Here is a 25399-nt window from a genome sequence, read left to right as displayed (position 1 = left end):
TATTATTCAACTGGCAACGCTTTGAATTTGAACAATCATTATTTGTATTGTATAGAAATTGCTTCTTTCTGGGAGAGAACTTTACATTAATTTATGTTTTTAAAATGTTGTTTTCTCGTGAAATTTGGTGAAAAGAATTTCACCTACCCAGGAGAGAGTTTTTTTCTGTAAATCTCTCCGAACTCGATTGCAAGCTCCGTATCGACATTTTTACATGGTAAATAAGTACAGCTAAATGGGTAGGAGACTTGATCACTGGACTTGATCGATTTTAAATAAAAGGTTTTCACTGGAAATTCACCGGAAATGGCTACATCATTATCTTCTGGTAATTCAATATTTTCAAAAACGTTAATTTCTTTGAATCGTAAGAAGCAGCTCAGTATTTAAGGTGTGTTTTTTTTGTTTATCTATCTGAGTGATTAAATTTCGTGGAGCTTTCACATATTAATTGTATTAGTGCACAAAGAAACTGAACTATGATCGTTTTTCAGGAGAAGAAAGCAGATATTGAAGTTTACAAAATGCATTTAAAAGGAAGTTGTCTTTGGTTAATTACGTTCGTTATCGTAGCCTTGTAAGTATTGCCATGTTTTACCATATGAAATGAATGGAAAGGGGCAACAGCTGCATTTATTTTCATGTTAACGATGGTATGATTTTAAAGTAAAAGGCTACTGTAAAATATCTCTAGAATGGTCCAAAACAGGATAAGTTCATGAGTACTCAGCATGTGACACGCCGACGATTTGCATGTTACCAAGCCCAAACTGTAGTATGCTTTTTAATTAGCCCATTTGATGAAGTCCTCCATCTTCTTGAAAATATTTTCCATAGAAATTCATATCATTTGCAATTTACAAACGGCATGCCATTATTGGTCTGTAATTTGCACAAAGTTTTTTTTATACATGGCTTTGTATAAATAGACAATAGTTAGAAAAAGGATTGACTTTTTGAAAGGTCAGTTGGTGAATATATGAATGTGACACTTTTTTATGCTCAACGATGGCCTCAACTTTTTTTATGCTCAAGATGGCCTTTTTTGTCATTGCCAATCTTTGGTGAAAAAAATATAATTATATCTCATATTTACATGTACACATTAAAATTAAGGGTCGCTGTCGAATTCCAGAGGAAGTAAAAACATGGACTGTCCATGGACTGTGGTAAGTATTTGTGCTGTTTGCTAAACATTCTTTCATTCTTGTGTCGAAGTTTGTAAAGCCAAATGGCAATTTGAATGAGATGGTTTAAAATTAGCTTGCCATTTTATTTTGTTGTCTAACGTTTCGGTAGAAGATTTCGGCCCCTCCACGCTATCCTACTTGGGAGATGCAATACCAAGCTTCTCTCCATCAGACCCAGAGATCCTCTGCAATAGACTTTGCTCGGGTACGCAGGGAGAGTGTGGGCCCCTACGCCACTGCATACTATATCGCACCCAGCTTCCACTGCTAGTTGACATCTACTATTTGAAGTTTTAGCTTAATATATATATATACGTAAATTCAAAGGCTTACGAAAGTTGTGGTATTATTAAAGTCACTACTGCGCATACCCAGATGATTTCTTGAATAATTTGCGACTACGTGAGTTAATCTCCACAAATGTACTACAAGTGCATATAGTTAGTCGTTGCCATGACTATGAACAAATAGTCGAGTGGATTATGCATTCTCAAGCGCATGCGCAGATGATTTTTCTATTAAATTGTTTCTATTAAATATTAAGTTGTAAAACGTTACAAATGTTTTTATTTTTCTATATAACTTTGTATTTGCATATTGCATTACATATCCAAGCATTCCTCTGATTTGACGGAAAATGGTTTTTATTCCCCCTAACATCTTCTGCCTTTATAATTATTCGTTCTGGATTTCTAAAGTAAAATTTACAAATGTCCCAAGAGCATCTTTCTATTTTATTACCATTATTCTACATATACAATACTATATCCGTCCGACCATTTGATTGCCCGAATTTTATAATTCGATCTCGTATTTTTGATACGTATATCAAACACAGGTTTACCTTTGGAAAGATGGGTTACAACAGCATTGTCTGATTTCAAGTGTTCACGTGTTTCTTTTAATCTTTTACAGCTTGATGATATTCGTGAAGCTGTGAGGAGTAAACTTGGCTATTCCCCCATGTTTATTTGTTGTTCAAAGCATGTAAGTTGATTTTAAGCAAAACTTGTCATTTTAAACTGTATGCTCTACAAACTGTCCTTTCACTCATGACTACATGATGATAATCTTCACAAAGCTAGGATGGATGAGAGAGATGACAGATAAGGGTTTTATTTACGAAGTTTGCAAAGTAACAAATAAAGCTACATTATGTAGAAGTTTTTCTGTTGAAGGAAACGTCTCTTCTTGATTTCTCTGAGAGTGGATTTTTACTAAACACTCACACAAAATTGCCTTGTGGATTTTAGAATTGATACTTAATAGTTATTTTAAGTCATTTACAAGTGAATCTCGCGTCGTTTCTTTCAGTGTGATCTTTCATCAGAGAAATTTAACGAACCCAAAGTGTTATCTAATACATGTCTTAAAAATGGTGTACAAATAGCGTGATAGGCCCTTGTATAAACCTACACGAATTTTGTGTGTGTTGAATTTGTCTATTGATTATATATATTTACTTTTTTTAACACGTTATCTAACTTCGTCCAGTTCTTGTACTTTTGAATATGTAGTGGTCTTCAACTGCACTTGGTGTTCAAATATATTTATTTATTGCAGAAAAAAGAACGAGTGCAAGAAATATTGATATGTTTGGACAAAAAGCTCAAACTAATAGATTGTCACCAGGTGGATGAACAATGTAAGAAACATACTCTCGTTCATTATGAAACATTAAATCCATACCCATGAACTGGAGTGAGAAAATCTTGTTTCCAGGACTCTCAATGGCAAGTTCTACAATATTGACTTTTCTTTGTTGATTAATGAGCTATTTTTTAACTTTTCAATTTACAAACTTTACGTAATGTTGCCTAAATTAAACTACAATCATTAGAAACTATTTTTGCATCTTTTCCACTATAATACAATACTATAAAAGACATAAACGGCCGTCATTTTTTGCTTAAAGTTCATTTTATCATTCCACTGAGTATCTCTTTGAAGGCTTCCTTGTATTGCCTCTGAAAGAAAGCGTATATAATTGGGTTTATGAAACTTGACATAAAGATGAACACTGTCGTTGTGTACTCGGCGGCTCTCGGAATTGAGTCACGTCTGTTTACGATCGCAATGAAGTTCACCAATCCCCTTGGTAACCAAAAGATAGCAAATGCTGTTGCAACCAACAGTAGACTGCTTGTCACTTGTAATTCACGCTTACGTAAGCGGATGACTGAGTTAACGGATACATAACTACCGTGGATATCTCCTGTAGAAATTAAAAATATGCGGCTTTTTTGCAAGACGTCACGTTTATATTATCCATGCTAATTTGTGTATTATTTGTTGAACTTATATATAAGACTATATGATTTTAAATAAAAATTTAAGCATCATGCGTAAGAGAGATGTGACAGTATTATCATGAACATCTTGTACCTACTTTTATAGTCGTGTTGTATGAACTGAGGTAAATTTTTGCTAAAGATAAAGGTGCAAAGTTTTACCTTGAAATTTATTCTCCAAATAACTTCTAGAGGATTATTGAAATGAATGATTTGTTGAGATAGTGTTATTCTGTGGGAAAGCGTTAAATTTATGACGTAATGGTAGTGACGGAAGACTACAGATAGTCATTAATGTCATTTACTATCAACTTTTTCTGTAACCTGTGATGTAAATACCTCGTGTTCCAGGAGACAAAGATGGTTCATTTTCACAGGTCCTACAGTTTTCTCCGTTATTAAAACTTCTCTCATTTCTTTCAATCAGAGTCGATCCTGTTTCCTGACCTGATCCTGAATCCATTTTATTAACCTTTCTCTGTTGAGATTGACGCATCTTGCGCACCTTCAAGAACACTGCAATATACAGCATGGAGGCTACAACAGCAGGAATAATATAACAGAAGACTAGAAGAGACGTAGAGTGTGCCTTATGTTGTGACCAGTTGATGTTACAGAATAAAGTTCCATGTATGTAGTCATAACCACCCCATCCACAAAATGGTGCTATAGACCACAAGACGCTGTGAAACAATACAATTAAAAGCATTTTGTAAGTGGTCGTTGGTTTCCAATTCAGTTGATAACGATGCGGAAATGTAACTGCTATGTAACGATTGACACTGATACTGCACAATATACCAAATTGTATTGCGGTCAGTACAGTATTAAGGAAGCCTGATGCAACACAAAGATCATGACTTTGTGGCGATTCACCGTGGAGCGCTGTCATTACTGTAAGAGGCATGATAAACGCTGCCATACAGAAATCTGATGTTGCTAAAGCCATCACCAAAATTGCTGATGAAGACTTCCTGAGACTTGTAACGCGCCAAAATGCAATATGAACCAGAAGATTACCAAATATTGAAACTATGGCAGTCGTGACTATTGCCACGACGAGAAAATAGATTCCAGCATTTGGTGTGAATTCTTTATGATTGCTGTTGTTGGTTTTGTTCCCGTATAGACTTTCCATCGCCAACACAGCTAACAGTAAATAGTTATCTTGTAATCCTTGTGATCACTCCTAAAGTCCTGTTATCCGCGATTTATGAAAATTGATCCCTAATTTCAGCCACTAACGTTTCATTAATTCTAAGTGTAAAATTAATATTACATAATATTACTTAAATTTCTAAATTATCAAATTAATGTTACTTATTAGGTAGGTTTATGAAGGTATTTAAAGAGATCAAAACTATGACTTCAGTGTTGTGTATTGAGACATTCATGCAACGTTGCAAAAATATTTGCGTTGAGTATGTTATTCTCACAAATTAATACTAACTCCGTTTTCTAATATAATGAGCACTGTCCCTTATGTCTAGAATTAGCACTGAGAATTTTACAAATTCTTTAAACTTGCTTGTGCTGTGTGATTTCAACATAAATTGTGGCCCAAAGGTATATAGTTTATAGATGTGCTCATTAATGTACAGTAATAACATCTCTATTAGAAGTTTGCGTTTATAATTATTCATACAGAGTCCTCCAATAACGATCATAAGTTACCTGTAAATGCTTGTTTTTCATACACTCCAAATTTGTTTGTCAACAGTACTTCGTCCTTTGGTATAAAGGTGTGTCGTATATGTGTATAGTCTAAAGATCTTTACGACACTTTTCAGGCACGTTCACAACCATATGGAAACCAGACTTTTCTTTTTTGTATCGAAATATGCGTGCAGCTGCTAAAGATAGAAATTTGTTCGTGGGAATCATGGCCGTAAAACTGAATTATAACTTTACAAATGTAGACATTGTGCGCACGCTGGCGTATTCTTGTTATTGGCGTTGGCCTTGTTAGAGGTCTTATACAAAAAAATATTTTATTAATCTCATTATGGGATCCAGCTGGCGTGGGCGAATGGATCGTGACTAAAACACCACACGAGTACATACGAGTAACATACGAGTACGTACGTACGGTGGCTCACAAGGGCCACCACACAAAATAAAAATATTAATACACACACAAAATAAAAATACACACGCAAAATAAAAATATTAATACACACACAAAATAAAAATACACGCAAAAAAAATACACAAAAAAAAAATATTAATACACACAAAATAAAAATACACAAAATAAAAATATTAATACACAAAAATAAAAACACACGCAAAATAAAAAATACACAACAAAATAAAAATACACACAAAATAAAATACACACAAAAAAATAACACACAAAATAAAATATTAATACACAAAATAAAATACACACAAAATAAACACAATACACAAAATAAAAATACACATAAAATAAAAATACACACACAAAATAAAAATACACACAAATAAAATAAACACACAAAATAAAATAAAATAAAAATACACACACAAAATAAAAATACACACGCAAAATAAAAATACACACACAAAATATGATTGCGGGCGCTTGCAGTGTCGGCTTACTCGGAATTGCTCGTAATTGAGCGCATCTGTTTTCAAAGTTCTAATGGTTCCAACTTCCAGAGTACATAACAAAATTCACTGATTTCACTGTGATCAATTATTTCAAAGTTGCTTACAATATTGCTCCCCGTATTCTGGTTAAAATTAAGGTTAATGTGTTGTCCTTTGAAAGGACATTATTGCTCTAGCCTGTCCTGTATTTGTTATAAACAGCTTTGGGTACTTGAAGTTGAAGTTAACGGACTTGCAGAGCTCGAAGGGCAACTGCTTGAAGAGACGCTACTCGTCATTGACGCTTCAGAACATTTTGGCAAAGAAGTTAATCTTCCCAAACGCACACCGCATTTGTGACAAAAAGAAGCTTCGTCAAGTGATTGTGCACCACAGTTGGCACAAAACATAATTATGCCAGGATTATGCAAGAGCTTGCTTTCGATTCCTTTCCAAATGTAATTTCAAATGTTTCGCAGTTGAAACAGTTAAATACGACGACAAGTCGACCAAATGTTAAAATCACAATTAGTGAATTACACATATCTGATTACAAACTGATAATATGATAGTCAGACCATCCGACACTGCAAGCGCCCGCAATCATATTTTGTGTGTGTATTTTTATTTTGTGTGTGTATTTTTTTTGTGTGTATTTTTATTGTGTGTGTATTTTATATTGTGTGTGTATAATGTATTTTATGTGTATTTTATTTTGTGTGTGTATTTTATTTTTGTGGGTATTTTTATTTTGTGTGTGTATTTTATTTTGTGTGTGTATAATGTATTTTGCGTATGTATTTTTATTTTGTGTGTATTTTTATTTTGTGTGTGTATTTTATTTTGTGTGTGTATAATGCATTTGTGTGTATTTTATTTTGTGTGTGTATTTTATTTTGTGTGTGTATTTTATTTTGTGTGTGTATAATGTATTTTATGTGTATTTTATTTTGTGTGTGTATTTTTATTTTGTGTGTATAATGTATTTTGTGTGTGTATTTTATATTGTGTGTGTATAATGTATTTTGTGTGTATTTTTATTTTGTGTGTGTATTTTTATTTTGTGTGTGTATAATGTATTTTGTGTGTGTATTTTTATATTGTGTGTGTATAATGTATTTTGTGTGTGTATTTTTATATTGTGTGTGTATAATGTATTTTGTGTGTGTATTAATATTTTTATTTTGTGTGGTGGCCCTTGTGAGCCACCGTACGTACGAGTGACATACGAGTACATACGAGTAACATACGAGTACATACGAGTGACATACGAATATTTTCTGGTCAACAAATGAGAAACAACACAATTTCTTCAATACATTGATATTTGCGTTTATTTTTCCTTGTATTTGTGTGGACTTTGGGGCAACCATTTGATGGATTTAAATGCTGAAAAGGTATTTTACTTTCATACTACATTCATTTGTATGTTTTAGTTGAATTTGTTATAGATATTTTGTCGATGCGATTTGCCAGTATTTGAGCGCTTTTTGAAACACTTTCACCTAGGAAATACATATTTATGAAAGCGATTATACATTCATTTTGAAAGCATTATTTATACGTTGTTTATTTAATCGCTTTCATAAATATGTATTTCCTAGGTGAAAGTGTGTCAAAAAGCGCTCAAATACTGGCAAATCGCATCGAAACATACAAAACATACAAATGAATGTAGTATGAAAGTAAAATACCTTTTCAACATTTAAATCCATCAAATGGTTGCCCCAAAGTCCACACAAATACAAGGAAAAGTAAACGCAAATATCAATGTATTGAAGAAATTGTGTTGTTTCTCATTTGTTGACCAGTATATAGTCGTATGTCACTCGTATGTACTCGTATGTTACTCGTATGTACTTGTATGTTACTCGTATGTACTCGTATGTACTCGTATGTTACTCGTATGTACTCGTATGTACTCGTATGTACTCGTATGTACTCGTGTGGTGTTTTAGTCACGATCGGGCAAATGATGTTTTTTGACTCCCAAAATATTGGTTGAAAATCATTAATTGACGATTTGACGCTCTAGTTTATTATAAATATTTGAAATACCTTTTATTACTGTGAAGTAATGTTTTTTTTCTGTGCTAATTTTGTAAGCACATTTATGATGTTGTTTAGAATACCTCCTTGTTTGTCAAAATTTATACATAGAGAAACTTATCCTCTATCCACTATCCTTTCGGAACTTGACGAGCAATCATTTATCTTATCAAGACCAATATATTTACTTATGATGAGCTCTATTCATCTTTTCTTTATAATGACCAATGTCTTAATGAATGGTTCACGAAGGATTTACCATTTATCAAAGAAGGTGACACTGGTTGCATTGTGAAAATCATCAATACTCCTACTGAGGAGAAGGCAATCCGTAAAATCGAAGCCAAAGTATTGAGGAGCCAGGAAGACCAGAATACAGAGATGGTATTAATTTATTTAAAGTTAAACCAAACCGCGACTTTTCCATTGATGAAAGTGGGTTCTACTTAGCAAATTATTATAAATATTTGTTAGAGGAATATTCTATAGTGCACGATAGGCCAGATATTCTGTTTCTATGTACGTCTTAAAAACATAAAACATTTCAAAGAATATAACTTATGTTGAGATAGCAGTGAACAAGGATGTAATAGATTTACTAACTACTTTAAATATGGAAGGAAAGACGAACTAAGTAGAAAGATAATTTCGACTGTTGGTATAACACTGCGATGATGTATGTAGTCTGTTTTCGTATTTGCTCTCACCCCAGCCCTGCAGATTTTAATATTGTTGAGGAGAAAAAATGAGGCACTTATTATACAAGATAATACACAAGGTTGCTGTGGTGTTCTTTTTCTTAAAAATTTTCTTAATAGCTGAGCGAGTATGTATTATATGGTTGATGGACCAAAGAAAGATTTCTCCTGATGTGTTTTCAGGCAACAGTGCTATCACCTGCTATGGTTGATTTGTTTTACTTCAACTGAGTCATTGAGCCACTGACACATTGAAAAGAAAAATTCAATGTCTTTTTGTAGATTGGTATTTTCATTCTTTGCCTGAATTGAACTGACGACGGCGAAACAAAGCAATACTTCATGTAATCTTCAATTTTAAGTTTAAGTAATTTGCTTATTTCAGGCTCATTTGCTTCTTTTTTGATTTTAGGTACAGTTTATTTTTGTGGTTCTAGTTTCAATAAAATGGCGAGTAAAAACAAGTCTGCATTTAGTGTTTACAAAATACATAAAAAGTGCGGTAAAAATGGAAATCTTGACAATGTGGTTGTTGGAGATACATGTGCTGTAAAACAAGCAAATGGTCAAAATAGCCGTATTTCTAGAGCGTCCAAAATCCGGCATAGCATAGGCAAAAGCATAAACAAGTCTAAAAAGAGGAAATTGGACGAAAGTAAAGGTTGCGAAACTATTTCTGATGTAAAACAGAAAAAGATAAAACGGTCTACTGATAGCAGTTCTACTGTTGAAAGTTTATCTAGTGTAACTGAATTACCAAATAAAACTTTTAAATGGCTTATTGATCCTATTACTTCTGATAAATTCTTCAGGTATGATGACTATTGTAGAATTTCTGGTTCTTGTGTGCTCTGAGGTAAATGAGGGGGAGGGTTTATAAAGTAAAAAGATGAATGTGAGACTGGCAGTGGATGAGGGATGTTGTTGAAAATTGATTTTTAGTTTGTGTTCTAAGTAAATGGTGTTCAAATGTATCTTGTTAGTACTTTGTAAAATACACAAAATTAAGATCTTTCATTTCTTCTAGTGGTCTTTGGGAAAAGAAACCTTTGCTACTCAAAAGACATAATGACAATTATTATGATGGAATATTTAGTGTTGGTGATTTGGACCAAATTTTAAGACAGGTAATTCTTTACTTTTCTATATCCTAAATTATTGGTGCACACAAAGAGAAAAAGGGAGAAATAATGTTTTAATTTCATTAAATATTTCTAACGCTGATGCAAGAATAAAGTATTTATAGTTAGTTATCTTTATTGTCAATAATACAAAATGAAACAAATTCCGAAGAGGGACATCTCATTTTCTTGATATTCAAGATATTACAAGAGTTTGAAACAAATGATGGTGTAATATTTCATAAGTCTGATGATGTCTTTGGAATAAAGACGAAATATTACACCATCTTTTGTTTCAAACTCTTGTAATATCTTGAATATCAAGAAAACGAGATGTCCCTCTTTGGAATTTGTTTTATTCTGTATTATTTGAAACTGTCTGCTTGTCCTGGTTATTGTTTATTGCCAATTGCATGTGATTGCTTCGTGGGTGAAAACGAAATCTTTATTTATAGAATAATATACAGTTTTCTGTTAACCTTGATGTGACATCATACAAGAATGGTGAACGAGAAACTCATAACCCCAGCGGTAGAGCACTGCCTCCTATAGTGTGGGATTTTTATCAGGTGAGATGAAAGATCAGTTTGGGAAACCCTTCAGTGGATCTAGGATTAATTTTGATGGGATGACTTTAATCTTGAAGGGATCTGTAGGTTTAAACTTGATGAGATAATTTCAATTTTGATAAGTGGCAACTTGATTGAATGAAATTAATTTTAATTGATAGAATTCATTTGTGAAGGTTTGTGTTGTTGACTCGTAATCCGTGTTTGTTGTTGTTTTTTTTAAGAATGGTTGTTCAGTTCGTTTGCTTAATCCTCAAACATATTCAGAAAAAATTTGGAAGTTAAATGTGACATTGCAAGAATACTTTGGTTCATTTGTGGGAGCAAATGTGTTAGTGCAACAATTTTTTAAATTTTTTTTTAAATTACATTTAATGGTTATCATTGGCTAAAATATATGATATGTCTAGATATCTAACACCACCTGATAGTCAAGGCTTTGCTCCTCATTATGATGATATTGAAGCCTTTGTATTGCAACTGGAAGGCAAGAAACATTGGAGGCTTTACAATCCTTTAAGTGACAGAGAAATACTACCACAATTTTCCAGTGGTAAAAAATAGCTCAATTAAATATATTATCAGTTGCTATTATATATTGTGTGAAATTGTTTCTAAGACTTTCATCAAACAATTTCCTAGACAATTTAAACAGTGAGGATATTGGTGACCCTATTCTTGATGTTATCTTGGAACCAGGAGACCTGCTATATTTTCCTCGAGGTACAATACACCAGGTACAGCTGAAAATTTAATGTTATTGCCTTTCATGGATTATGTGTCAGTCATTTATTGCATAAAAAACGAAATGACTTGGAGTACATTTTCAATTTCTTTTCACATCAGGCAGATACTTTAGGAGGGCCATATTCTCTACATATCACATTGTCAACATACCAAAGAACATGCTGGGGTGATTTTATGGAAAAGGTTGACTAAATTTTGAATTTATCTTGAAACTAAGCCTATACTTCATATCATTGACTAAGTGTTATTGACTTGTAATGTTTTGGGACATGTTGTCAACTGTAGATCATTTTTTTTAGTTGTTGCCAAAGGCTTTGGAGATTGCCATTCAGGAAGATATTGAATTTCGATGTGGGCTTCCATTAAATTATCTTGATTCAATGGGATTTACTAACTCTGAAAGTGTAAGTGTAGTAATTTTGAGTTCCTGGAGTAGTAATGAATGCCAATATGGTTTCACTAGGAATTTATTCTTAGTCTAGTAAAGAGAGAACAGAATTTATTCATCATGTGGAGCAATTGCTCAAGAAATTAGTCTCCTATTTGCCAATTGACAGTGCTGTTGATCAGGTGGATAATTTTGTTTTAAGCTCCTTAGCCTGTGATTAACAACTCTGTAACAGTATGTACTTCTTTCATTGCAATTAGATGGGAATCAATCATATTCATGATAGTTTACCTCCAATGCTCTCTAAAGGTGATGTGAGTAACATCTTTTTACAAGGGATCAATATATAACAAAATATTTGCCGCACTTAATCAACATATGACTAAATTTGATATTGACTATAAAGACTAAATTTGGTTTTGTGCAACAGATGAGAAAGACTGTAGTATTTTCAATGTTGGAGCTCGATGGCAAACTGATCATGTCACTGGTGTTGCTGAATTGGATGAAAATACTAAAATTCGACTTGTTCGTAAAGGTGCTATAAGGTCTGCATCACTTTTATGTTTGTTACTGAAGTTTTGTTGTGGTACTTACTGAAGTTTTGTTGTGGTACTTACTGAAGTTTTGTTGTGGTACTTACTGAAATTTTGTTGTGGTACTTACTGAAGTTGTGGTACTTACTGAAGTTTTGTTGTGGTACTTACTGAAGTTTTGTTGTGGTACTTACTGAAGTTTTGTTGTGGTACTTACTGAAGTTTTGTTGTGGTACTTACTGAAGTTTTGTTGTGGTACTTACTGAAGTTTTGTTGTGGTACTTACTGAAATTTTGTTGTGGTACTTACTGAAATTTTGTTGTGGTACTTACTGAAGTTTTGTTGTTGTACTTACTGAAGTTTTATTGTGGTACTTACTGAAATTTTGTTGTGGTACTTACTGAAGTTTTGTTGTGGTACTTACTGAAATTTTGTTGTGGTACTTACTGAAGTTTTGTTGTGGTACTTACTGAAATTTTGTTGTGGTACTTACTGAAGTTTTGTTGTGGCACTTACTGAAGTTTTGTTGTGGTACTTACTAAAATGATATTATTTTCTCAGGCTTGTTGAAGATGATGAAGGAGTTTCTTTGTATTACAGTTTGGAAAACTCAAGAGTATATCATGAACTAGATCCACAATATACAGAGTTTACTTCCGAAGTACTGAAATAGAAATCACTTATTATATTTTCATATGCAATGTCTTTCATTTACCAAAGTTATGTATTATGAAAGGAACATTGTAATTTTACATGTTTAAGATGCTAATACTCAATCATGTAAACATAACTATGGTATAATTGTTCTCATTCAATTCTAGGGATCACCTGTAATTGAAGAAATAATTAAGAAATTTCCAGAGTATACTTCATGTAAAGAATTGCCTGGAGATGACATGGAATTTAAGGTTTGCTCAAATCATCATGCTATTTGTAATGATAGAATCAAACTGAGCTCAGTGTGAAAACTTTGAATAAGTATATGATCAGTATTGTTATATCTTTACACAACTTTCTTCTATTTCAGATTGATTTACTGACAATGTTGTATGAAAAAGGAATTCTAATCACAAAAGAACCCTTAATACCATCAGAGAATTGTGTAAATGAAACATAATAAGTGAAACATGCATCATTGTCAGGCTTGCAACAAACCATGGAGAAACTAAATCTCGCTGAATTTTGGTAAATGATTCACAAATACATCAATTCATACCAGACCCACATGGAGCAAGAGTGAATTGCATCATAAGAAAGAATCTTTATACTGTTAGTGGATCGAAGGCAGGAATACTGATCCAAACTTCATATTAATATCACTTTCAAATAATAATATCCAATAGAATTTGTCTTTGTCATATCAACTGCCTTTTTGTTCACTTGTTTCCTCTTCTCCATGTTTTTGAGCTCCTACAAATTCTGTGTAGTCAATGTATCCATCCTTATTAGTGTCATCCTCTTCCAGGATTTGATCAACCATGCTTGCTAACTGTTCATCGGAATAGACAGTCGCCTCCTTGTTTGTGGAGTCCTCTTCATGGAAATGAGTCATTGCATTACTAAGTTCAATGCCGTCTAGTTTGTTGTTGTTATCATAATCATGTAGTTTGAAGTAATGAAATTGTAGATCCTCGTCACTCATAGAATCTTCTTTCACATTTGTTACTTCTTTCAAATGTTCTTTTATATGTCTATATAACACAATTGAAGAAAATGAAGAAGACACAGTTCAAATTAATATTATCATCAAAAACAAACGTGGCATTTAATTGCAATCACAGTTGTCAATCCATTCCTTTAAGTTTTCTTATGTGATGTGTCATATTATGTGGAGCCAAATGAATAAGATTTAAGACGTGAGGCAAAAACTCTTGTTGTAAAGACATTCTCCACGCTCATATGAAGTTATCTTTAACTGTTAATTTTGACACAGACAGACTTTCCCACTTGGAACTTTAATAAATATGATAATAAACGTAAAATTACATATTTAACGATTCCTTTGAAAAAAATTGGTCAGCACGATTGCCATTCACAATGAACAACTTACTCCTGATCGTGAACATGTTTTGAATCACGAAGTCTGCTGTGTTCAATGTGTTGATTTCCATGTTCGTGTGATGGATGTCCATCATCGGTCAAAACTCTTGCTACAAATACGACAATTAATAAAAAACCACGAGATAGAGCCATTTTACTTCTTTTGTACTTTGTTGATACCTTATTGTTGCTATAAAGAGCGCCCTGTACAATTTCAACGTGTTACTCTCTGGTTGAAGCAAAGTTCATTTTGGAATTTGTACATCGCAACCAAGTCTCTGACACATTGAGTGACCAAGCTTTTCGATGTCAGTTCAGTTAAGATAAGATCACATGATATTTTATAAGAAGCATGCGCAGAATAATAGCATTCGTGGCAGTAATCATGGTGGTAAACACCTGGTAGGGAATTGTGAATGTTGGCTTTTAATGCTGTTTATCATTTGATCTATGGCTAATTTAACTATAACTGACGACGAATCGGTCTTATCTGATAGTATAAATCTTGATGAAACTGAAGACGTGTACAAAAAGTGTTTCACTTTGCAGGAGTATTATAAACAATGTCTCGGTTTCTATCACAAAGGTACATTTCAATAATTCCAAAGCATGCTGTTTATAGGAATGTCTTTGCTATTTATGAATGAAGCTAGCGATGAAATAGTTAAAAAATAATTAATTTTAATCAGCTTTTATGCTTTGCCTATTGAGTGTGGTATATTTTGTAATGTGTCCCATATGATAAGGTTGTCGTCCCTGCCAATTGTACAATGTCTATATTTTTTCTAATTAATTATTAAGGAAGCAATTCCTTAAATATTAGGGAATTTACTATGTAATATTTCATTGTAATAAAATCATTGTTATGTTTTCATGTAAGTCCTTATACACTCAGTAGCCTGCTACTACCACTTTGTTTACCACCAAAATATATTCTCTATAGGGAAAAATGTTATAAAAATGACTTACCAAGACAAAATGAGGTTGACAGCACTTTGGAAGCAGGCATCTGTGGGGAAATATGACACATCGAAAATTCCAGAAATTGGTTACTTTGATGTCATTGGCAATGATAGGAGGTATGTGGTTATGTCCACGCAACTGGAGCAACAAGTTTTTATGTCATCAATAAATTATTGGAATTTTTAATGGTTAGCCAAGTGGTTAGCATTTGGGCAGAGTTCATTACATATTCAAAAAGCAACAGTCTTTATTACTATTGGAAATCATCAAGCGTTTTATACAATAACTTTATTGGGTTACAACATTTAGATCAACTGTTATGTTTCATAGAACTTGATAATGCGTTGTGCCTGAGTAGATAGATTGATTTATTGGCACACACTTTTTAACAATATAAGAGGAGTAACTGTGAAAATTTATCAATTATAGTTCTTACCAAGAATAGTGTGTTTAGTCGCACTTGTATTCTTTGATTGTAAAAGTAAACCAAGGCTATCCTTAACTCTTGCCATTGCAATGTTAGGTTAGCTTGGGAAGGACTTGGTGATATGCCTAAAGTGAAGGCTATGGAGGAATTTTGCAGCTTGATAGAAAAGGTTGCACCAGAACTGGAAGCACATCTGGAAGCACAGTGTAGAGAAATTGAAGAGAAGAGACGTAAGAAGCTTGAAGAAGAAAGGCGACAACGTGAGGAAGAAGAACGCAAACGCAGGGAAGAGGAAGAAAGGCTAGAAAAAGAAAGATTGTTGAAGATTGAGGAAGAAAAACGATTAGAGGAAGCTGCTAAAGAAGAAGAAAGGTTAAATTTGTTTATGTTTCCTCTATAATGTTTCATACTGTTCATTTGTTTTTAATGTAAATCTGCATGATCCTTTAATGTTCAAGTCATATGTATTAGAACATTGTGTTATTTAATTCTTGTTCTTCAAATTACTTTAATGCTTTGATTTAGGAAAAAGGAAGAAGCTTTGAAAGCTGAACGTGAAAAAACTCAATTGATGCAAGTCAAACCTCAGGTAATGCATTAAAAATCTTCAAATCAATCTACCCTAACTCAATTAGTGTTATTGTAATGTCATGTTTTCTTAGTGTAATGTATATTGCAGATGAATGGTTCACCATCAATTGCACCAGCATCATTGTGGTCACGTCCTAAGGTTCATGAGTTTATCCAACATGTTCGGACTGATCCTGCTTCTATGTTAGTTGTTGGTCGAGGTGAAACCATTACAGTACGAGTACCAACACATGAAAATGGTAAGTGTTTACAATAACAATATTAACTATATTAATGATTTTTGTTTGAATGTATAATCTGTGGAATAGGGTAGATTTTACCTATTGTCTATCCTTTTAATATTTCCCCTTGTCCAATTTCCACTTTTACCTCAGTCTGTGAGTGACTTGATGTTATCTGTCCACCCAACAAGTTTCATCTCAAAAACAGAAACTAAGTTAAATCTTTTGTAAATTGCCGTGATTTTGGTTAGTCATGTTTGTTTATTGCATGATCAGGTACATGTTTGTTTATTACATGATCAGCTACATGTTTGTTTATTGCATGATCAGGTACATGTTTGTTTATTGCATGATCAGGTACATGTTTGTTTATTGCATGATCAGGTACATGTTTGTTTGTTGCATGATCAGCTACATGTTTGTTTGTTGCATGATCAGCTACATGTTTGTTTGTTGCATGATCAGCTACATGTTTGTTTGTTACATGATCAGGTACATGTTTGTTTGTTGCATGATCAGGTACATGTTTGTTTATTGCATGATCAGATGCATGTTTGTTTGTTGCATGATCAGCTACATGTTTGTTTGTTACATGATCAGGTACATGTTTGTTTGTTGCATGATCAGATGCATGTTTGTTTGTTGCATGATCAGCTACATGTTTGTTTGTTACATGATCAGGTACATGTTTGTTTGTTACATGATCAGGTACATGTTTGTTTGTTGCATGATCAGGTACATGTTTGTTTGTTGCATGATCAGGTACATGTTTGTTTGTTGCATGATCAGGTACATGTTTGTTTGTTACATGATCAGGTACATGTTTGTTTGTTGCATGATCAGCTACATGTTTGTTTGTTACATGATCAGCTACATGTTTGTTTATTGCATGATCAGATGCATGTTTGTTTGTTGCATGATCAGCTACATGTTTGTTTGTTCCATGATCAGCTACATGTTTGTTTGTTGCATGATCAGATGCATGTTTGTTTGTTGCATGATCAGCTACATGTTTGTTTGTTACATGATCAGCTACATGTTTGTTTGTTACATGATCAGGTACATGTTTGTTTATTGCATGATCAGGTACATGTTTGTTTATTGCATGATCAGCTACATGTTTGTTTGTTGCATGATCAGCTACATGTTTGTTTGTTGCATGATCAGCTACATGTTTGTTTATTGCATGATCAGCTACATGTTTGTTTGTTGCATGATCAGCTACATGTTTGTTTGCATGATCAGCTACATGTTTGTTTATTGCATGATCAGCTACATGTTTGTTTGTTGCATGATCAGCTACATGTTTGTTTGTTACATGATCAGCTACATGTTTGTTTATTGCATGATCAGCTACATGTTTGTTTGTTACATGATCAGCTACATGTTTGTTTGTTACATGATCAGCTACATGTTTGTTTGTTGCATGATCAGCTACATGTTTGTTTGTTACATGATCAGCTACATGTTTGTTTGTTGCATGATCAGGTACATGTTTGTTTGTTACATGATCTACATGTTTGTTTGTTGCATGATCAGCTACATGTTTGTTTGTTGCATGATCAGCTACATGTTTGTTTGTTGCATGATCAGCTACATGTTTGTTTGTTACATGATCAGCTACATGTTTGTTTGTTATGATCAGCTACATGTTTGTTTGTTACATGATCAGCTACATGTTTGTTTATTGCATGATCAGCTACATGTTTGTTTATTGCATGATCAGCTACATGTTTGTTTATTGCATGATCAGGTACATGTTTGTTTGTTACATGATCAGCTACATGTTTGTTTGTTGCATGATCAGCTACATGTTTGTTTGTTGATCAGGTACATGTTTGTTTGTTATGATCAGGTACATGTTTGTTTGTTACATGATCAGCTACATGTTTGTTTGTTACATGATCACATGTTTGTTTGTTGCATGATCAGCTACATGTTCGTTTGTTACATGATCAGCTACATGTTTGTTTGTTACATGATCAGCTACATGTTTGTTTGTTGCATGATCAGGTACATGTTTGTTTATTGCATGATCAGGTACATGTTTGTTTGTTCCATGATCAGCTACATGTTTGTTTGTTGCATGATCAGGTACATGTTTGTTTGTTGCATGATAAGGTACATGTTTGTTTATTGCATGATCAGGTACATGTTTGTTTGTTACATGATCAGGTACATGTTTGTTTGTTGCATGATCAGGTACATGTTTGTTTATTGCATGATCAGGTACATGTTTGTTTGTTGCATGATCAGCTACATGTTTGTTTGTTACATGATCAGCTACATGTTTGTTTGTTCCATGATCAGGTACATGTTTGTTTTGGGAGTTTGCAACTGAATCTTACGATCTTGGTTTTGGTGTAAGTTTTGAATGGACATTACCATCCTCTGAGGCAGTTGTTATCAAACATGATGACGAGGAGACTGGAGAGAATAAAGATAGCGAAAAGTCAAAACTTAGAGTTGATGAAATTCTTCCATCCTTAAGACGTCCTTGCAGTGATGAAGTTATGGTTGGCAGTCATATATATCCTGGACGTGGAGTCTATCTCCTTAAATTTGACAATTCATACTCTTTACTTCGATCCAAGACATTATTTTACAGAGTATATTATACAAGATAAGTCAGTCAATGACTGGAAATCTATAATTGAGATTTTGAAAAAACTGAAACCATTCTAATTAAAGAATTGAGCCTGTGGCAATCTTATGCAGGCAGCTACAATACTCAGGATGGAATTTCTAACAATGTTCTTTCTACTAGTATTTTCATCAATTTACTTATATCATTAAGGAGTAATTATAATGTAGACAATAAACATTTGCAACATACTTTAAACTGTAAAACTTCTGTTTGTTCTAACTTTAAAGTGTGTGATGAGTTTGATGAATAAGTGATTACATGATCAACCCTGGATGACTTTTATGGAGTTTGTACCGATTGTATTTTTAAAATTTTCTTTTGCTTACATTTGTGTATGTAGGAGAAAAGACACTATAATTTGTTGTCCGGAGTTGATTGGATTACCAGAGTCTGGACCATTACCTGAAATGAATTCTTCCTTTTGATTCTTTATTATAAATATCTTGAGCCTGTGAAATCTGCTGACCTGAGGTTGCTTTAGTTATGACATGCGTAAAACACCTTTCTTGTTCAATTATTTCAAATTTCAAGGCGCGTTTTTTGAAATGGCACTCATTCTGCTTTAAATATGTATTTGTAAATTTTTCTGGGTTTCAAGTTTTGTTGAACGATAGCTATGTGAATTAATAAAAAGTAAGTGAATATTTTTTATTGTTTTGTCATAAAAGTAGCCAATTCAGACAAAATAATTAAACTTTATCGGTTTGCTTCTCGTGTGTTCATATCAAAATATTCGTCTTTCTTTAGGTTACTGCTATAGTTGGTACAGCGGAGGGAAATGTTAAAGAATATTTTCTGCAAAAAAGTAAGGAGCAAAAATCTAACAATCTTTGAAAGTTTGTGTAATTGTGCGTGACAAAAGAGGGAGGAGGGAGGTTGGTTTTTGCTAAGAGAAGTTAGACGAGAGTTATGTATAGAATTTCAAGATAACTACACATAAATGCGTTGTCATGGCAAGAACTTCCTTTATGCTTCAAAACAATTTCCATATTTAAGCAGATTTTTGGCTTAAAAGGGTCATTAAAAGATTTTCTAAATTTTAACAAGCAAATTGTATTGCTATTGGCTCTTTATGTTTGTTAAATGTCGGGATAAAGATATAAATTAAGGTGTAAATAAGACTGTAAATTCATTTTGATGTTGGCCAAAATATCAAACTGAATCTCAATCTATTTATTTCCTTGCAAGCTTCTGACAACAATGAGTTGTTGTCAGGTTGTATACAGTTATATTTATAGCATTGTTGGCTGGATAATGAGTATGTTATTCACAAGATTAATCAAAATTTAATGATAAGAGCGAGAATTCCGAGAGAATACAAATTTTTATCGATATAATTAAACTATCATACAAAGTAAGATCGTACTTTGGATTTCATGAAGTGGCGGTCATGATTATTATAATTGTTTAAACTGTTTCCTTGAGATATATGAGCTCCCTTGTGGGAAAATTGGCTTGGCTGCTTTGTTGAACAATGTTTGAAAAATTGTTTTGCTATGATTATCTCAACAATAGAGTTTCCGTCAACATACACTTGTTTGGCTTGTCATGCATGCAAATCTTGAAGGTGCGAGGGTTTATACGCATAACTGTGGGGACGGTTTGAGTGCAGTCACTAAAAGTTAGAAATAGTGGGGTGAGGGTTGGTGTTTTCAGGGAAAATATAATTCGGAATGTTTATAATTGATTGAATTACGAGTTTTATAAATATGTTTACGTTAGCGTAAGATATAAAATTTTTCTCTGTTTACATTCGCGATATACCATCTTGCATTGAAATTTGTATGTTTTCTTTGAAACGCGACATTCAAGAAATGCGAACATTTGTTACTGAAATAGCACATTTGATGAGCATGTATGGTGATTGATGGTGAAATTCCATATGTCATCGCATTACGTCTATATGGTTATATGTTTATTTATGCTCATCGTTCACTCATTTTTCATTCTTGCCATGCAAATCAGCAAAGCTACCATCAAGAATGTTCTTGAATGTGCACGTGCTTGCTAGAACCAAATGAGAAATGTTGTGATTTATTAGTGTTGCGGTTAAAAACTCTTTATCACAACTCTTTTATAAATATAATATCATAAGTATCAATGTCTTCCATTACGGACATATGGGATAGCTTCGTAAGCGTTTGACGCCTCGCAGCATGGCGTCAACAATAATATTGAACTTTCATCTTATGAAGAAGGTGTTTGTGATAACATTAACGATGTGCGTCATTTCCTGGCCACATATTGCGATTTGCGCGTGTTTAACAAAGCTCTTTTCGATTGTGTTTTTGTGCTGGTTGACGTTGTTAGAAGCAAAATCAGCATGACTTTGCTGTCAGTTTATCGTTTACAGCATTAAACTTCGAATGTTGTCGATTAAAAATTCAGAATAAATGGATGCTTTTCCAACGCTCGTCATGTCTGCAAATCGTCAATTTATCATACGTGATATACACTGCGACAAATTCGAGGTATTTCCTGATGTCTGGTACTCGGGTCATAAGTTCCCTTGCCCTTGGATTGTCTGAATTGCTTATCGACTTTGATGTATTTTAGCTACGTTGCTGTTGTTGTTCATGTATAGTGCTACTATTCTTAACTCTTCTTTTGGATGCTTGACAAACTGTTCTAAAAGATCTCTTTAAATCAAATCATTTAATCCGTAAATCATGTTGTAAATTAACCGTCATTCAATACGTCATGTTAATGTATGGAAAATATTTGTCATTGTAATGTGTCGACTTTATCCGTATCTATCAATTAGCGTGGTTGGATTGTTTACGAGTTACGAGTGAAACGTTTAATGTTCTCTTGGTACTCATTGTGGTCTAGAAGATCTGAAGTATCTAAGGTCTCTATCCAGCCACCTAGCTTGGTAGTTTTCCCCTCTCGTTGATTTAAATATTTTTGTTCTGTGTTGTATCACAATTTTACAATTGCAAAATGATAACCTTGTTTAATGCAATACGGAATAAAAAATGGCAAACATGATACAGACTTTAGTAAAGGCTTCTTTTCCATGATCTGCTAACTTCAAAGTATATATAAATGGGGGTAGAATATAGTCATATTCACTGGTGTTGTTGATTAGAAAAAATATTTGAGTCTTTAGGCAAGGGGGAAAATCATCTGACTTAATACGCAGTTATTATTTTCTCGGATTCTCTTTCAAGAGTCGATAACACGGCGACGATTTATCACAAAACAAACTATTTCAAAGTTTGACCGCTGCTTTCTGACCCACGCTTTCTCTGTCGGCTGTGTTGTCTTTCCTAATTATGAATTCCTAACTAGGCAGCATATGTTGTTTTTTCAATGGTTTAAGTAACTTTCATTTGAAGCAGGGAAGGTTTTTGATTTTGTTATTTTTGGCCTCAACCTTTCAAGTCGAATTGCGAAATAACTTCAACATTGAAATATTCCGTAGCATTTAGTATTTCCTCTCTTTGTAAGAGGTAGCAGCCTATTCTTCATCGTTTTATGTTGCCTTACATTTGGTTTTGTTGAATTGTTATGTTTATTTTCAAAACTGAACGCAATGGAACACCTGTAGTGAAAGCGTTTCCTTCTATGGAGCAATAGATAATGACCTGCTGGTTGTGTCGCGTTCAAAATTTTAGCTTTTATTAAATTTTCTCACAACAAATGACAATACAGTGTACGACGAACATTAGTACTACATGCTGTTGAGTACGGATTAAATTATTATATGTTTTGGCACGAACGTTTTCACGTGTTGTCAACAAGTGGAGTTCGTTTCATATCTGTCTTCATTTTGCAATACTCGTTTTTATTTTCCCTCGTTTTGTTGGAAATATGAAACCATCGAATAGTTTACGTTCGGTCTTTTCAAAGCAGTTTCTATTAAGGAAATTAAACTTATCGCTACAGGGCGTATGAAGATTGTCAATCAACAGGTTCACGGCTCATGCTGAGTACTAAAATTCCTGCTTAAGAACAAACATATACAACACACGATAGAACTTTTAGCATGTTTTCAGGGTAAAACATGAATTCTTTCCTATACGTTGTAAATAAAATCGTTAATGCTATGTCGTTGTTGATTGTAAGTCACGTTTGAGTGTTTAAGTGGTGACTTTCATGGTACACAGTTAAAATGTTTATTTTGTTTTCAATGTGTGACACGGTATCTCTTATCTACCGGTTCATGAACATAAAACAACGAAACTTGAAAGCTATGTCTACACTGAAGTTTTTTCGAAACTGACGTCACTGACGCTCGGAATTGCCTCTGGTACACATGTACACGTCATAGTGAGCAAGATGTGTATATTCAAGTGAGGCTGTGTGATGTATGTTAGAACATGAGGCTTGTTGAAATTTTCAATGCAATAAAATTCCATTTTCTTCCAAAAAATTGTAGCGTTTATTATGTCGTGGTGTTGGATGGGATGGCTGACAATGATGACTTTGCATCGTGAGTGGGCAACCACATGACAAAAGACTTCTTCATTTCCGGTTTCAATTTTGTTACTAAAGGATATGATACGGGGGTGCGCAAACCTTAGAGAAAAATATCCCTCCGCACTTCTCGTTAACAATGGAAGTTGAGGTTTGGTGAAGGAACGTGGACATGAAGTACACTTCTGTGTTCTGGAATAGTCTATTAGATTAGGCTGATTGCCAATTTTTAAAGATTGGCTGTCATATTCATTAGGTAATGAGCAAGTCGAAGAAGGTGAAGATGTTGACAATAGCATTGCGAAAGCGAAATCAGAGCTGCATTTTATCGCTTAGAAAGGACTCTTTAAATCATGCAATGTACAATTATGCAATTTACTAAGTTGGGAAATACCCAAAATGTATGAAATAACTTAAACTATTTTTCTTAACTTGGGTCTTATCATAAACGAAGGCATAATTGCAGTTGGAAATAGAACAAAATCCTTCTTTAAATTTCAACATAATTTGTCATTATAGTCGCCACATTTTCTATTCTTTTCAAATGATTGTGTAAATGATGCGAACCGTTTTCCTGTTGATGTGCAGCTATCAGTTGGGGGTATAGATTTCCATCAAAATTACTTCTTTCACACAAAGCGATACAAAGTTCTGCTTCATCAAAGTGGAATGGTGATAAAGTCTTTAAAACGATGATAGCGTTCTTGGCATTGCAAAAGCCATAGAAATCATGATAAGACGAAAGCAAAGCTATTTACGTGCGTCTATCTCAGCCAACTGTCACGAACGGATTCTCGTGTTTCTAACACATATGGGATTAATCTGTACAAAAATTGTCGTCAACGTTTTTATGTTGCGTAAATATTACTTTATACTGTGTGCAAACATCAGGATCCTTCAAATTCAATACGCGCACATTGCGTTCATGCTATCGTTTTTCTTTAAGTATGCATGTGCACGCAACAATAAAGTTAGACTACCAAAATCTTGTGAATTTATGAACGTGCTCTGATTAAGATGATACCTCTTCTGTTGTGAAGGAACAAATTATAGTAAAAATGCAATTTATGTTACTAATTTATGTGTTATCATTATGTGCTTGGTGTATGATGTTATTGTAGTATTTCAAAAAATAGAAATTCGGTATTGTTATTCACACCGAGATTAAGTTTAATAAAACATGGGAAGCAGCAATTGGTAATAAAGCTTAAAGCAAATAAACAGTTGACTGAAAGTTGATGTCGTTAATTCACCCCTATTGTACAAACTATCATGTCAAAACTCACTATGATACCAACCCAACTGTTGAGTATTTTTTCCTGTTCATGAGTTCCAATTTGTGCCTTTAATGGAGATGGTTCATCGAAATTTAACGAATTTTCCTAGTCCATGCACGTTTGATGATATGCTTTTCTCAGTTTATAGTTTCAATGTTACAAATTCCTAAGTAATAAGGTACGATAGTGGACAAATGATGAATAAAACTATTGCACTTTTTCATAATGATTTGACTTCGATTTAAAACATACATTGCTTCAACGCATCAGTTCTTACACTTATACGAGGTAATTTTAAACGTTTTCCTTTCTGTCTAATCTTCTTAACGGAGTTTTTAATTATGAAAACGGATCCAATATTGCTGACATGAAACAAAACACTGTTTTTGTCGAGATAATTCTTTGGCATTTTTCTGCTCAATATATGATCATTTAATTACATAATATAGATGATAAATTACCGGCGCATTAAATTACCTCCATGGTAAAAAAGCAACCATTTCAACTTATCAACGATCTGTTTCTAAATTAAGATTTGGAAAATGGAATTTTTTTGACATGTGACTGGATTCTGCTTCATAATTTTATGTACATAAGACCATAAGCATAAGCATACGCTTATAAGTAATACATAAATGATAGTCGTAA

At 33.4% G+C, this 25399-nt stretch overlaps 4 protein-coding genes and 2 long non-coding RNA genes across 7 annotated transcripts; 4 read left to right on the top strand and 2 right to left on the bottom strand.

Annotated features, from left to right (window-relative positions):
- Nucleotides 1-2723: 2723 nt before the first annotated feature.
- Nucleotides 2724-4619, bottom strand: LOC124441896 (melanopsin-B-like). The gene is made up of 2 exons (XM_046992372.1): nt 3821-4619; nt 2724-3405 (listed from the first exon to the last, which is right to left on the bottom strand). Exons 1-2 carry the CDS (start codon nt 4617-4619, stop codon nt 3107-3109), a joined length of 1098 nt encoding a protein of 365 aa, XP_046848328.1. The 3' UTR covers nt 2724-3106.
- Nucleotides 4620-9157: 4538 nt separating this feature from the next.
- LOC124442673 (ribosomal oxygenase 1-like) lies at nt 9158-13548 on the top strand. Of its 2 annotated transcripts, XM_046993166.1 has the most exons (14): nt 9164-9614; nt 9830-9929; nt 10379-10492; nt 10717-10823; nt 10903-11045; nt 11135-11229; nt 11339-11422; nt 11539-11643; nt 11717-11809; nt 11888-11936; nt 12058-12175; nt 12725-12824; nt 12985-13071; nt 13191-13548. In XM_046993166.1, exons 1-14 carry the CDS (start codon nt 9250-9252, stop codon nt 13278-13280), a joined length of 1650 nt encoding a protein of 549 aa, XP_046849122.1. In that variant the 5' UTR covers nt 9164-9249; the 3' UTR covers nt 13281-13548. The 2 variants fall into 2 exon arrangements, 1 of the variants encoding a protein (XP_046849122.1); XR_006947326.1 differs by lacking the exon at nt 13191-13548 and having other exon boundaries at nt 9158-9614; nt 11888-11941.
- On the bottom strand, nt 12869-14503 carry LOC124442677 (multiple coagulation factor deficiency protein 2 homolog). Its single transcript, XM_046993170.1, has 2 exons — nt 14214-14503; nt 12869-13854 (listed from the first exon to the last, which is right to left on the bottom strand). The coding sequence occupies exons 1-2, from the start codon at nt 14354-14356 to the stop codon at nt 13524-13526; spliced, it is 474 nt and encodes a 157-aa protein (XP_046849126.1). The 5' UTR covers nt 14357-14503; the 3' UTR covers nt 12869-13523.
- A 53-nt stretch (nt 14504-14556) lies between these two features.
- On the top strand, nt 14557-19240 carry LOC124442674 (Golgi resident protein GCP60-like). The gene is made up of 6 exons (XM_046993167.1): nt 14557-14789; nt 15147-15282; nt 15690-15965; nt 16119-16182; nt 16273-16423; nt 18716-19240. The coding sequence occupies exons 1-6, from the start codon at nt 14654-14656 to the stop codon at nt 19030-19032; spliced, it is 1080 nt and encodes a 359-aa protein (XP_046849123.1). The 5' UTR covers nt 14557-14653; the 3' UTR covers nt 19033-19240.
- Nucleotides 19241-19544: 304 nt separating this feature from the next.
- LOC124442680 lies at nt 19545-20224 on the top strand. Its single transcript, XR_006947328.1, has 2 exons — nt 19545-19685; nt 19800-20224. It is a non-coding gene; the product is annotated as an uncharacterized LOC124442680 (long non-coding RNA).
- Nucleotides 20225-21162: 938 nt separating this feature from the next.
- Nucleotides 21163-24695, top strand: LOC124442679. Its single transcript, XR_006947327.1, has 2 exons — nt 21163-21523; nt 23437-24695. It is a non-coding gene; the product is annotated as an uncharacterized LOC124442679 (long non-coding RNA).
- The last annotated feature ends 704 nt before the right edge of the window (nt 24696-25399 follow it).

Source organism: Xenia sp. Carnegie-2017, unplaced genomic scaffold, assembly GCF_021976095.1.
Source record: "Xenia sp. Carnegie-2017 unplaced genomic scaffold, XeniaSp_v1 HiC_scaffold_20, whole genome shotgun sequence".
Classification (NCBI taxonomy): Eukaryota; Metazoa; Cnidaria; class Anthozoa; order Malacalcyonacea; family Xeniidae; genus Xenia; species Xenia sp. Carnegie-2017.
The sequence above is the reverse complement of the archived record's forward strand: the minus strand, read 5'-3'. Positions and strand labels throughout refer to the sequence as shown.

Excerpts from the sequence above, each read along its gene's own strand:
- LOC124441896 (XM_046992372.1), bottom strand. The coding sequence starts at position 4,619 with ATGGAAAGTCTATACGGGAACAAAACCAACAACAGCAATCATAAAGAA. Across the intron at positions 3,406-3,820 it reads TTTGTCTCCTGGAACACGAG|GAGATATCCACGGTAGTTAT; the intron begins GTATTTACATCA and ends TAATTTCTACAG.
- LOC124442677 (XM_046993170.1), bottom strand. The coding sequence starts at position 14,356 with ATGGCTCTATCTCGTGGTTTTTTATTAATTGTCGTATTTGTAGCAAGA. Across the intron at positions 13,855-14,213 it reads AAACATGTTCACGATCAGGA|ACATATAAAAGAACATTTGA; the intron begins GTAAGTTGTTCA and ends TGTGTTATATAG.
- LOC124442673 (XM_046993166.1), top strand. The coding sequence starts at position 9,250 with ATGGCGAGTAAAAACAAGTCTGCATTTAGTGTTTACAAAATACATAAA. Across the intron at positions 9,930-10,378 it reads TGGACCAAATTTTAAGACAG|AATAATATACAGTTTTCTGT; the intron begins GTAATTCTTTAC and ends CTTTATTTATAG. Across the intron at positions 10,824-10,902 it reads TCATTTGTGGGAGCAAATGT|ATATCTAACACCACCTGATA; the intron begins GTTAGTGCAACA and ends TGATATGTCTAG.
- LOC124442674 (XM_046993167.1), top strand. The coding sequence starts at position 14,654 with ATGGCTAATTTAACTATAACTGACGACGAATCGGTCTTATCTGATAGT. Across the intron at positions 15,283-15,689 it reads GTCATTGGCAATGATAGGAG|GTTAGCTTGGGAAGGACTTG; the intron begins GTATGTGGTTAT and ends TTGCAATGTTAG. Across the intron at positions 15,966-16,118 it reads GCTGCTAAAGAAGAAGAAAG|GAAAAAGGAAGAAGCTTTGA; the intron begins GTTAAATTTGTT and ends GCTTTGATTTAG.